We start from the raw sequence: 13,888 nt of genomic DNA, 5'->3' as shown, positions 1-13,888 counted from the left end.
TTTTTTGTCATTTGCATATATTTGTTTTTGTTTTTTAATTGTTGAATTTGACATTATCACGACTGATCAAGATGATACTTATTTGTTATCATGTTGATCTTCTCTTCTTTGAACCATTGGATTTGATTTGGATATGCGATTCGATTTGGATATGCGATTCGTAGATAGTTTTCTCACATTGCTCGAATTGATTTACAATTTATCGATGGTCTTTCAATAGCCTAATCCCTTTTTGTGATTTGTCTGCTAATCCGGTAAGATTTATTCATATTTATCTTTTATTCAAGTTTATTTAGTTAATTTATTAACATTTTCTTTGTATAGTGATTATTCAAATCAGATTTATTTGTATTTATCTTTTTGTGATATTAAGTGATTAATATTTTATGTTAATAATTATAAAAAAATATTTATCATATGTTTAGTTTACGATTGTGATGTTATAAACTTTTATTACAATTTGGATACTTTTAATTTTTAATAAAATTAACGGGCACTATCTTGTAAAAAAAAGTAAATTTCATTTTTGTTCCCAATTTTAACAATGCTACGAGATTTGGTTTAAAGGAACACTCAAAGGGAGCACCGTTAACCGCCGTTAATGACAGGGTTTAGGGTTTTAAAAAGGGAATGACGGAGAAAGACGGAAAGTGATGGTCCCCATTCACCAGAGTCATGAAACATCGATATTCGGTTCAAATCAAAGAAGAGGAAAGCTCTACAGTTTATCGCGTTTAACAAACCTTGAGAAGCCTTTTCATTTATTAGGCTTTGCCTTCCCATTTTTAGCAAATGGATTCCACAATCTCCTTCATTTCATTTAGCTTAGCTTCTTTTTTTCCCCTTCCCTTCATTTTCACTATACTTTCCCAGAAAAAAAGAACCAGAGAGAAAATCATCAAGCATGGCTCGAGGGAAGATCCAGATCAAGCTGATAGAGAACTCGACCAACAGGCAAGTCACGTATTCGAAGCGAAGAAACGGTCTTTTCAAGAAAGCTAATGAACTCACTGTTCTTTGCGATGCGAGAGTTTCTATCATCATGTTCTCCACCAGTGGAAAGCTCCATGAGTTTATCAGCCCTTCCACCACGTAATCTCCTCTTTTTAATTAAAACCCTAGATTTATTTCATTTTCGTTTTCTAAAACTTACAAAGCGTATTATTATTTTTTCAATATATAGAACGAAGCAAATAATCGATCAGTACCAGAAAGCCTTGGGGATCGATGTATGGAGCACCCACTACGAGGTTTCCCCCTTTCATTTTTAGTTGATTTTTTTTATTAAAAACATCATAAAATAGCTCTCCGTTACAGTGATATTTTTTCCTGATGTTTATGCATAGAAAATGCAAGAGCAGTTGAAGCAGCTGAAAGAGGTTAACAGGAACCTACGCATCGAGATAAGGTAAAAAGAATAATAAACAAATAGTATTGATTTTTTTATGAAATTCCACAGTTTATTTATTTAATTAGATGTGATGGAATGAATTGTAGGAAGAGGATGGGTGACTGTTTGAATGACTTGAGCATCGAAGATCTTCAAAGTTTGGAACAAGAGATGGATAGCTCTGTCAATCTTATTCGTGATAGAAAGGTTGGCTATTTTATATCAAAATAAAGCAACTTGTCTACTAGGTTTTCTTCCCGTTAATCTTCCTTATTTGGGGTTTTACTAAGTTAGATTTGACTCTTCTTTCTCTTTAAAAAAGGCTTAGATTTTGTTTTTAGATAAGACGAACTATTATTTTTTCCATTTCTTTCTAAAAAGCTGATATTATATACCTATATATTCAAAATTTCACTACAACATCGAATATTTGGCATAATACATAGTGAATTAATAGTTGGGAAAGATTGATAATAATTCTACTGGTTGATATGACAGTACATATATATATATATATATATATATATATTATTCTGTACATATGCAATGAAAAAAAAACTAAAAAAACAAGTTTAACATGTTAATATGTCTTCTTATAAAAATAAAATAATAGCGACATCTTAAAATCACTAGTAAATTTTTAACTTTTATATACAATAAAAACTCCATCATCAATATATCAAATAATATTATATGTACATAAAAAAAATTAATCTACTAGAAAGATATATGTATGTGTATGTATATATGGGTTAGAAACACTGATCACCATCAATAGATCTGTTTAGTTAAAAAAAACCATGTTTAGTGTATAAGTTATATTAATCATAATATATATATATATATTCTTTATTTGTATCAAGAAAGAAATGTTTGTATTGAAAATCAAGTTTCAATGAAATTCATTTTCCATTATAATCTAATTTTTTTATGTTCATAATATATGGCAGTATCGTATTCTCACCAATCAGATCGATACTTCGAGGAAAAAGGTAATTGTAAACATTTGAATATTTCAAGTTGAATATTTATATATCATTAAACGTTTCATGCCGTAAGTTTTGTGATAATATATAAATTGTTTCATCTCTATGTTTTACTACGTATCTTGTTGCCTGCAGGTGAGGAATGTGGAAGAGATACACAAGAATCTGTTACATGAACTAGTAAGCACCTCCGGCTTAATTAAGGACCGATTCCAAACCATTGTTTTATATGTTTTTTTTCTTATGTTAAGTAAACGCTGTTGATTTAAGGATGCTCTGAAAGAAGACCCGTATGGATTAGTTGATAATGGAGGGGATTACAATACCTTAATCGGGTATCAAAATGGAGGCCCTCGTATATCTGCTCTACGCCTGCTGCCAAACCATCCTAGTCTTCACAGTGGTAGAGGATCCGATCTCACCACCTATCCCTTGCTCGATTAGAATATCTATGCCTCCATCTATAAACTAAGTTCATGCCATATAATATTGCTAAGAAAACAGAATTGGTGTGTGCCATTATACTTCAACTAAAATTCTCGCCAGCTTTGTCATGCAACTTTGGTGTTTCCTATCTGTTTCTTACTTGATATGGGAGATTATATATTTTATGATTATCTGTTTATGGAATGCTATGTTTTTCAAGTGCATGCCATGAAATCTTGTGCTAAATATATATTCTTTTTTATTATTGATTAAGCTAAATATATATTCAGATGTGTATAAAAGGTGATAGATTTATTAAATATATTCGATTCCAACACCTGTGTCAAGTTGGGGGAAAATGCATTAGATTGGACAAAGATATGTTGTGATAGTTGCAGCGTAATCATAACACTTTGGTTGCTTTTGTGTTGCTAGCATTTAAGGAGGCAAAGGTTGGCCTTAAATTTGCCCTGATGTTAAGTCTGTAAAGAAACAAGGGTTGGAGATGCAAAAGGGTAGGGCCAGGTCAGGATAATCGTGGAGCGTGAATCCCATGGCCAATAAAAACGAATATCTTCTCGATTTGAATAAGACCTAATTCCTGGCCTGCTAGTGTATTAGGAAAAGTAGGGCATTTATTCGCTTCTTTATCGCTTCTTTATCGCTTCCACCATCATATGCTGAGTTATTTTTTCCAGCCATGAACTGTTAACATTTGGTAATTGGACCTTCAAGTCTTGGTCCAACGATAAACCTGTTGGCCTAGGTCATGACTCCATAATTGAGCCTACTGATTTATTTGGTGATTGGATCTCCTAGTATTACAGTAATTTTTTATGGTTATAATATAGGAGTATATTTTTTTACAGCTTTTAACATTATCGAACACGATACCTCTATAAACAAATTTACGTTAACGTCATCAATGATGCTCAAATATTCACGTGTCACATCGTTAATTTGGACCATTTACAAGAATAGAAGGGATGGGAAGCTTATGGCCAGTGTAGTCCTTCTATCAATGGCATTAACTATGCCTGTTAAGGGTCCGTGATCAAAGCATTAGTGAGAAATGGTGATGAATATAGAAAGAAAAAACTATTCTAGAAGTTAAAAAATTGAAATCCCACCTTTGCTGTTTGTTTTATCATCTTCTCACTCTTTATTTTATTTGTTTTGATTGAGAAATGATGTTAGAGAAATGCAAAGATTTACTCGAGAAATCACACACAGGTGTCGAACCTTATAAAAACAGGAGTTGCATGTCATCCACATTTCATGTTTTTGTCACCTTTCTCTATGTCACGTGGTGAAACTTTGAGATTCTTTTCCTAGTAAAAACGGAACAAAACCAAAACTCTATGAAATTAACTTGGCAAAACAACTAGACAAAGTGGTATAAAATGTAATGGCATGGCAAGACATTACAAGATTCCTTAGCTTTCCAAATATCCCATGAACAGTTGAGGACACTTAAATCGGTGGAATAAGAAAAGTAAATCCAAGGCCCTCGATACATGATAAGGTTTGATAAGGGTAAATGTCTTCTAAAAATGTTTAAATTTTTATATATTTTTTTATTAGTAATATGTTTTTATCTTTAAATTTTACTATAATTTTAATTGTTGAATTTTATAAATTCATTCTCCTATTATAAAATTTTATAAATTCATTCTCCTATTATAAAATTTTATAAATTCATTCATTTAATTTAAAATTTCACTCTCATCCTATTAAGCCTATAGGTTGTTATGTAGTTGAGGACAGTTGAGGATGTTGGTTGTTATGCAATTAAGGGTGTTAAGTGCAGTTAAGAGCTGTTAAGAGTTAGTTACGTTTGCTTGCATGAATGTATGAGTTATGTTAGCTATCTTGTAAAACTATATAAACATGGCCTGGTGCCTTTGTAAATGATGAACAAGAAATACATTTCTCATTAGTATAGATTTATTTACATGGTATCATTCACCATTCATCCTGGAGGAGGATTCGTTGTTGCGTAATTGAGAGAAAGCTTCTGCTTGAAGTTGTTGTTTCGTTGACTGAAGGCTGCTTTAAGAATTATCGAGATGTTCACCAATAAAAGAGTGAATGTGATTCTTGATGAAACAAACTTTCTACTATGGAAGCAACAAATCCTTCTTACTGTGAGAAGTCATCGTTTAGAGAGATTGCTGACTAGTGCAATGCAGTCTCCACCTGCAATGGTTGCTGATGATAATGGTGTGCTGACTGCTAACGAGGCGTATGAAGACTTTGTTGCTTAGGACAATGTTGTGGCTTCCTGGCTCTTGTACACCATCAGCAGTCACTTGCTGCCTCAGTTCCTTGGTGCTGAAACAATTGGCGCTGTGTGAAGTACAGTCTTGTAGTTTTTTGCGAATCGGTCCACAACATCAGTTATGAATCTACACTACAAGCTGCAGTCACTTAGAAAGGGGGATGACAGCATGAGGGTGTTCTTAAATAGGGTTAAGGAAGTATGTGATGCTTTGGCATCTTGTGGCAGCCCAGTTCCTGCTGTAGAACACATTGCCAGCATTATTAAAGGGCTCCCAAGAGATTACCAACCATTCATGGCTGTTATAACATCCAGTGGTGAGTCTCTTCCCTTAGATAGGATCTATACTATGTTAGTGTAACACCCCAACCCGTACCCGACCCGGATACGAGTCCGAGATGTTACATTGACTTTTAAAACAATATTCTTATAAAATATCAAAACATTTGAACTCATATTAAGAAAATACAATAATATACTATTAAATTATGCTTCATTATTAAGAAAACAATAATGAACAGTACCATGAACAGTGCTACAGTACATCGATGCATTGCTACAGTACATCGATGCATTGCTACAGTGCACCGATGCACTTAAATTTCGAAGCAAAATTGTGCATCAATGCACTGCTACAGTGACTTTCGTAAAACGTTCATAAAACGCGTAAAAAATTAACTGTTCATTACTATACATTTACATTTACATAAATATGTTTAAAACATTACAAAACTTGATCATAGCATAAATACTTAATTTACCCGCTTTGGTTACATGTCAACCTATTTATCACATAATAATACATATTGTGTAATTTACTTATGATCTTATCTTCAAGTGGAGATATGTTGTTATGTTGCTTAGCTTTGATCCTCTCGCTTTTCAGTACCTACGTGTAAATCACTTACACGCTAAGTCATAGACTTAGTGAGGCATATCATATAATAATAATAATGCATTTCATATACATAAAAACATATTATCTACTTATTCAATCATGTTATATATGGTTCCATGTAAATAATAATAACATGATAACATGTAATAATGCAAACACTTTTTATACCTTTTGTAAGCTCATGTACATTACTGAGAACTTAAGGTATTTGAGTACATTGAGGTTATGCACCACTATGTTGTCACCACAGCTTGTATAAATGTCCCGAAGGACCTATCCAGAGGTTATAAAGAACCTCGGCAACTGTCCATAGGTCTCGAAGAACTTAGGTAAACTGTTCATATGTCCTAAAAGACATAGATAAACCCTCGACTCTTGGCATGCCAACTATACCTATCGCTCTAGTATCATATACCATGGGCATTTATTTTTATGTTTCATATGCTCATGTATTCATGTCATTTCTCTTGTGATCACATATACATTTTCTTCTGTCACATACCACATGTATGTGTAAACATCTATATCATTTCATATAACATATAATACATATTGCATATTCATGTAAGCATGTATATCATGTCACATATAAAATACTATACCCATTTTCATGTATTCATGCATATATAAGAATCACAAATCAAATAACATTTTAGGAGTCACTTCTTACTATAGTAACTCCATCACTGGCTCATCGCAAGCAAATGTTCGTTCAATAATATAAGTACAATTAAAATTACACTCACCTTAGCCTTGCTTGCTTTGAATAAATCATAATCATTTGATTGTTCCAGAATTCGTTTAGGCTCTGTATCTACATAAATATAATTTTCAAGATGATTATCAGAAGCCTAAACCTTATACTTCGATGCTATTAACTTAAACGAATTTAATAAACTCATATTCCTAATTTCCTTTAGGAGTGTACTGATGCACCCCAAATTAGGTTTAAAATTCCTATACATCGATGCACCCTTAATGCATCGATGCACCTTCAAATTTTTATCTTAGTGCATCGGTGCCCATTCATAGTGCATCGATGCACATGTCAATAATAAACTGGTTTCACCCGAAAATTCCATAACTTTTCATTAAATTTCCTCATATAAAACTCCTTTCATACCACTAAACTCAACTACAACCATTTTAACTAACTTTTATCATTCCAACACTTTAGAATCTCTCATATCTCATTCAAATTCTTAAAACTAAGAATCATACCAAAATTTCCATGTAATCCATTTATACATTCTTATTCAAAATTTCACTTATCCACTTCCTATCTTTAATCCTTCATAACTTACAAATCTTTGAGTTTCTAAGTCCTTTTTTTCCTTCCATCATGTTTCCTAAAGCTTCATGAATCAAAACCATGCTTGAAATTGAAGGATTAACCAAAAGAAAATCAACTCGCCTTGGCTTGGGTTTCACGTTGGAGGGGAAGAAGATGAATAAAGAAGAGAGAGGAGTAATCTGGAAACTTAATTTCCCAAATTATGATTCACATGGGTTTATAAAATACCCACTATCATTATTTTATTTCTTTCTTTTTTTAATGACCCTTTTGCCCCTTTCCTTCTCTTTCATTTATTAATTCATCCTACACCAAATACTTCAATTAAATCCTTAAATTTCTCAATTTATCTAATTTGGTCATTGAAATTTTAAATTTTCACACTTTGGTCACTAACCCGGTATTGAGGATGTTACAGTTAGTTGATGCTAAAACACAACTAGCTGGGTTTGCTGCCTAAGAAGAACATGTTATTGCAAGTGCGCATGTTACTCATGGATCGGTAAACAATGCTGCTGATGCTAATCATAATCCAGCATATCGATATCACTATGGTGGACGTTCTAAAGGGCGTGGTCGTGGGAGACCATGTGTTCAATGCCAACTCTGTGGAAAGATTGGGCACCTTGTCAATCGGTGTTGGCATAGGTTTGATGAAAATTTCAATGTCATTGATGATGAGGTTGGTCAGTTTCACCCTAAACAAGGATCAGCCAGTGCTAACTTTACCACTATGAAAAATGCCAACTGTGAGTGTTATCATGCTAAGAACATGAGATAGCTCAAGCATATGAGTCTTCTTTGGCTCATGCTGAATTAGCAACTAGCTCGAGTCAATGGGTGGTTGATTCAGGTGCTACGCATCATGTTACACCTGAATCCAAGAATATTATTCAACGAACTGAACATTTTGGCTCAGGTAATCTTGTTGTGGGTAATGGCATTCCATTAGCAGTTAATATAGTTGGTAATTTTGTGTTACCCTCGTTGTCTCGACAATTGTTCTTGAATGATCTTTTGTATGTATCTGGTGTAACAAATAATCTGCTTTCGATTTTAAAGTGTGTTGGGACAATGAAGTGTACTTTGAATTCCATGTTCATGGATGTTATGTTCGTGATAGCTCCACAGGTAAGGTGTTGCTTTCGGGGAAGGTCAATGATGACTTGTATGTGTTTTCCAAGACTGGTTCGTCAAGTGTCTATGATAAAGCCCAAATTAATCTGGCTGATGTTAGTAATTCTAATATGTACGCTCTTTGGCATAGGAGGTTAGGACATGCCACTTATAATACTGTTGTGAAATAATGTAAGGACATTGATGTATCATTTCCTTCAAATATGAATAAAAAATGTGATGCTTGTTGCATTGGCAAGAGCCACAAGCTATCATTTCCTAATTCTACTTCTGTTTATTGTGCCCCATTTGAATTAGTGTTCACTGACCTTTGGGGGCCAGCTCATGTTGCCTCCAAAGGATTTAAGTATTATTTGACATTTATTGATACCTATTCAAGACACATGTGGATCTATTTTCTGCAAAAAAAGGCTCAAGCTATAGTGGTTTTTCAATTGTTTCAAAAACTAGTGCTGAATCAGTTTGGTTCTTCAATAAAAGTGGTTTAAAGCAATAGGGGTGGCGAGTACAGGAGTTTATCTCGTGATCTGTTGCAAGATGGCATCAGCCATGGGCTTTCGTGCCCCCACACCTCCAAGCAGAATGGAGTTGTGGAGAGAAAGCACAGACATATCATTGAGTTGGCCTTAGTCTTGTTAACTCAAGCGTCCATGCCTATACAGTACTTGGTTTTATACTGCCATGACTGCAGTTTACACTATTAATAGCTTCCAACTAAAGTATTGAGTGATATGTCACCCTGTGAAAAGTTGTTTGTGAAAAAACCTGATTACACTTCAATGAGGGTGCCATATCTCAGGTTGTTTCAGACTCATAAACTTGAGTTCAGGTCTCAAGTTTTCACCTTCCTGGGTTATAGCTCACAACACAAAGGATATTTATGTCTTGCATCGAGTGAAAGGATCTATGTTTCTCGTCATGTGGTGTTTATTGAGTCTATGTTTCCATTCGCAGGTCTAGCTACCAAGGTCCCTACAAATGGTAGTGTAGTGGAATCGGCTAAGTTTGAGGTTGTAACTGATGTTTAGCAGTTACAATCAATAACAGATGACATGGGAACTGCTGATAAAATGCATGGACTTGTGCAAAGTACTTCAGAAAGTGTGTAAGGTACTTCAGGAAGTGGAACGCTTGAAGTCACTGGTGAGCCTATTCATACAGTAAACTCTGATGATGTAGTGGTCTTTGATGAGTAAACTGGTGATCACAGTGGTGGTAGTATTGTGCAAGAACCTGTGGTTTCAAACACTGATGATGGAACTGTGCAAGAGCCCTTAATGCTAAATGTACCTAAATTATGCATGATGTCTTCAGAAACAGTGGAGCCAAACAATGTGTATGATGCATTGAAGTTCCCTAATTGGAAAGTAACAGTATATGCTGAGTTTGATGCATTGCAGAACAATGAGACATGGACTGTTATGAAGCTGCCACCTGGGAGGTCGATTGTAAGCTACAATTGGTTGTTCAAATTGAAGACTAATCCAGATGGATCTGTTCAGAGATACAAGGCTCGTTTGGTTGCTAAGGGATACTCACAAGTGCCAGGACAGGACTTCACCGAGACCTTTAGTCCAGTAATTAAATTTCCCATAATTTATGTGGTCGTGTCATTAGTTGTAACAAGACAGTGGCAGCTACGCCAGATTGACATAAACAATGCGTTTCTGAATGGAGAATTACATGAGGATGTGTATATGCAACAACCACCAGGTTTTGAGCAGTATGATGAAGATGACAGCCAGCTCGTATGTAAGTTGAACAAGGCCTTGTATGGACTTCGACAGGCGCCTAGGAACTGGCAAGCACGGTTGAAGCAGTGTTTGTTCCAGCAGGGATTCACTGAAAATAGGGCTGATACATCATTGTTCATACGTAATAACAATGTTGTGTATACATATATGCTAGTTTATGTTGATGATATTGTAGTTACTGGAAGCTCGAACACAGAGATTGATGATGTGGTTCGACAGTTGGATCTTGCATTTTCATTAAAATACCTAGGAGAGCTCGGTTATTTCCTTGGTATTGAGATTAAAATATGTGGAGGAGTGTTAGTGTTGAGTCAACGCAAGTTTACTCTTGAGTTGTTGATAAGAACATGTATGGACAAAGCTGGTCCAATAGTAACACCTATGGTACTGAGTAAATTACAGTCAGAGGTTGGTGATTTATTGTGTAATGCAAAGAAGTATCGTAGCATTGTTGGAGCACTGTTATATGCGTGTCATACTCAGCCTAACATCACCTATAGTATGAACCAAGTAGCTCAGTACATGCATGCATCGCGTCAAAGCCATTTGGTTACTGTTAAAAGGATACTTTGGTATCTTGCAGGCATGCTTGAGTATGGCCTAGTGATAGCTCCGTATGAAGTGAATGTGAAGATAGTAGCCTTTGTAGATGCAGATTGGGGTGGCAATCTTGATGATAGGAAGTCTATTTCTGGGCACTGTGTGTTTGTAGGGGATAACCTTGTGTCTTGGACTTCCAAGAAACAAAAGACAGTTTCAAGGTCCACCATGGAAGCTGAGTATCGCAGTGTAGCTAATGCAGCAGCTGAAGTGGCTTGGGTTAGTGCTCTTCTGTCAGATATGGGTGTTGTAAGACAAGGAGTACCAGTCATCTGGTGTGATAACAATTGTGTTGTGGCCATGAGCAACAATCCATTGTATCATGCAAAGGCTAAACATGTTGAACTTGACTTGCATTTTGTGCAAGAGAAGGTGGCTGCTAAACAAGTAGTGGTTAACTATATCCCAGCGAGCCACCAAGTTGCAGATGGGCTTACTAAGCCGCTATCCAGGCCATTGTTTGAACAGTTTAGATCAAAAGTTCAAGTGTTTCCATTTGGTAGAAGAGGAGGAAAAGAGAATAGGGAGAATGTTAAGCCTATAAGTTGTTATGTAGTTGAGGACAGTTGAGGATGTTGGTTATTATGCAGTTAAGGGTGTTAAGAGTTAGTTATGTTTGCTTGCATGAATGTAGGAGTTGTGTGAGCTATCTTGTAAAACTATATAAACATGGCCTGGTGCCTTTGTAAATGATAAACAAGAAATACATTTCTCATTAGTATAGATTTCTTTACACATCCTTATTGCTAATCTAACTCTAACCTACGAGAGCTGTAAGATATTACCAACATAATGAGTAGTCAACTACCTAGATAACCGTCCTTATCACCAGTCTACGTGCTCCCTTGCTTTTCTCCTAAGATTTTAGCCTGAAATCTATGGACTAAATATATACTTAGAGTAAATAAAAGAAATTTAGGGTTACACACATTAAAAGTACATAAAAAATGTAACTATATATTGGAGTATGTACAACAGAAGAAGGTTAGACTTATTGCTTTCTTCTTCGACAATTCTAATTCCACGTGAGGTAATTTTTTTATTATGAAAATATTTTTTTTTCCAGAAGACCAAGTGATTTGTTAACTATACATGGTTAAATCTATTTTCAAAAAAAAATATACGTGGTTAAATCTTAATTTGCATAATTTTGAGTTCATGCATCCCCCCTCACGAGTTTTTTTATAAATAGGAGCCAACAGTCAATAAAGCCGTCCCCAATCAAAAAAGAATGTCGGCCTCGACATTTGTTTTCTCAATCCTCATCTTTCGACTCCTCTTTGCATCGCAACCATGTCAGCATATCCTCGAGGCCGCCGTCGCCGAAGGTCAATGGCAACTCTTACAAAAGAGCGTAGGCATATCAGCCATGCATATGCAGCTCCTTAGGAACGACCGTGTAGTTATATTTGATAGAACTGATTTTGGACTATCAAAACGGCCGTTGCCTAATGGAAAATGCCGCTATGACCCAACAGATACAGCTCTCAAAGTGGATCGCACTGCTCATTCACTTGAGTACGATGTTTAAACCAACAAGTTCAGAGCTCTCATGGTTCAAACCGACGTTTGGTGCTCTTCAGGAGCTGTCATGCCGAATGGTAACTTGGTCCAAACCGGTGGATACAACGACGGTGAACTAAAGGTCAGGGTTTTTAGCCCATGCGGGACCTGCGATTGGCAAGAAACGCCGAATGGATTGGCTGTCAAAAGATGGTATGCCTCCAACCATATCTTGCCTGATGGAAGACAAATTGTTGTCGGTGGTCGGGGACAATTTAACTACGAGTTTGTTCCTAAAACCATTACCGCCAACATGTTCAATTTTCCTTTCTTGTCGGAAACCAATGACAGAGGAGCTGAGAACAATCTCTACCCTTTTGTTTTCCTTAATGTGGATGGAAACTTGTTTATTTTCGCCAACAATCGAGCTATTTTGCTTGATTACATGAAAAACAAAGTTGTGAAGACGTATCCAACGATTCCCGGTGGCGATCCTAGAAGCTATCCCAGCACTGGTTCAGCAGTTCTGCTTCCACTGATGAACTTTCAAGCGCCAGCCATTCAAGCTAAAGTTTTGGTTTGTGGAGGTGCTCCAAAAGGATCTTTTTTTCAAGCTAAGCGTAAGAAAATTTTCATTGGAGCCTTGAACACTTGCGCCAGGATCAAAATAACCGACCCCAACCCACGGTGGGTGATGGAGACCATGCCTCTGGCTAGAGTTATGGGTGACATGATATTGCTTCCAAACGGTAACGTCTTGATCATCAATGGAGCTAGTTCAGGAACAGCAGGATGGGAGTTTAGTCGGAACCCGGTTTTGAATCCGGTTTTGTATAAGCCTGATAAAGAAATCGGGACACGGTTCGAGACACAAAACCCGACAACGATTCCTCGGCTCTACCATTCTACTGCTGCATTACTTCGTGATGGCAGAGTTTTAGTTGGAGGAAGCAATCCCCACAGGTTTTACAACTTCACGGGCGTTCTTTTCCCTACTGAACTAAGCTTAGAAGCATTCTCTCCAGCATATTTAGACGCAAAATTCAACAGCATAAGACCGATAACAGTTGCGCCAAAATCAATGTCCTGGATCAAATACGGGCAAAAGTTAACTGTTCAAGTGGTGATTGCAGGTAATGTTGCCCAAAACCAGGTGTCGGTAACAATGGTAGCGCCGCCTTTTAATACACATTCATTCTCTATGAACCAAAGGTTGCTTGAACTCGGAAATGACAAGGTAACTGCTTTGGAGAAATCTATGTACACCATTGATGTCACGATACCACGTTCGGATAATATCGCTCCGGCAGGGTTTTATCTTTTGTTTGTGGTCCATCAAGGCATTCCCAGCAAAGGCATTTGGGTCAAATTGCAGTAAATAGAAAGTTCAATACTTCATATGTTCATAAAGATGTGATCTCATAAGCTGACAGTTTTTACTGCTGTAAAAAAAGAAAACATGTATCTACAAAGGATATGTTCTATGGTATGTGAAGATACTAATTTTTTCATCCATTTATTTTTATATTATTATTATTATTATATTTATATATTATTATTATTAATATATTTTTATTAATATATTATTATTATTATTATTATTATTATTATTATTAAAT

The 13,888-nt window shown here is 35.8% G+C and overlaps 1 protein-coding gene and 1 pseudogene across 2 annotated transcripts; both read left to right on the top strand.

Moving 5' to 3' along the window:
• Positions 1-773: 773 nt before the first annotated feature.
• LOC120157577 (floral homeotic protein DEFICIENS-like) lies at positions 774-2,993 on the top strand. Of its 2 annotated transcripts, XM_039168670.1 has the most exons (8): positions 774-954; positions 1,030-1,092; positions 1,184-1,250; positions 1,347-1,408; positions 1,498-1,597; positions 2,341-2,382; positions 2,512-2,556; positions 2,647-2,993. In XM_039168670.1, exons 1-8 carry the CDS (start codon positions 905-907, stop codon positions 2,818-2,820), a joined length of 603 nt encoding a protein of 200 aa, XP_039024601.1. In that variant the 5' UTR covers positions 774-904; the 3' UTR covers positions 2,821-2,993. The 2 variants fall into 2 exon arrangements, with proteins under 2 accessions (XP_039024601.1, XP_039024600.1); XM_039168669.1 differs by having other exon boundaries at positions 796-1,092.
• Positions 2,994-12,120: 9,127 nt separating this feature from the next.
• Positions 12,121-13,680, top strand: LOC120157555 (annotated as a pseudogene).
• The last annotated feature ends 208 nt before the right edge of the window (positions 13,681-13,888 follow it).

Source organism: Hibiscus syriacus, unplaced genomic scaffold, assembly GCF_006381635.1.
Source record: "Hibiscus syriacus cultivar Baekdansim isolate YM2019G1 unplaced genomic scaffold, ASM638163v2 tig00111273_pilon, whole genome shotgun sequence".
NCBI lineage: Eukaryota > Viridiplantae > Streptophyta > Magnoliopsida > Malvales > Malvaceae > Hibiscus > Hibiscus syriacus.
This window is presented reverse-complemented; position numbering and strand designations above follow the sequence as displayed.

Excerpts from the sequence above, each read along its gene's own strand:
- LOC120157577 (XM_039168669.1), top strand. The coding sequence starts at position 905 with ATGGCTCGAGGGAAGATCCAGATCAAGCTGATAGAGAACTCGACCAAC. Across the intron at positions 1,093-1,183 it reads TTTATCAGCCCTTCCACCAC|AACGAAGCAAATAATCGATC; the intron begins GTAATCTCCTCT and ends TTCAATATATAG. Across the intron at positions 1,409-1,497 it reads AACCTACGCATCGAGATAAG|GAAGAGGATGGGTGACTGTT; the intron begins GTAAAAAGAATA and ends AATGAATTGTAG.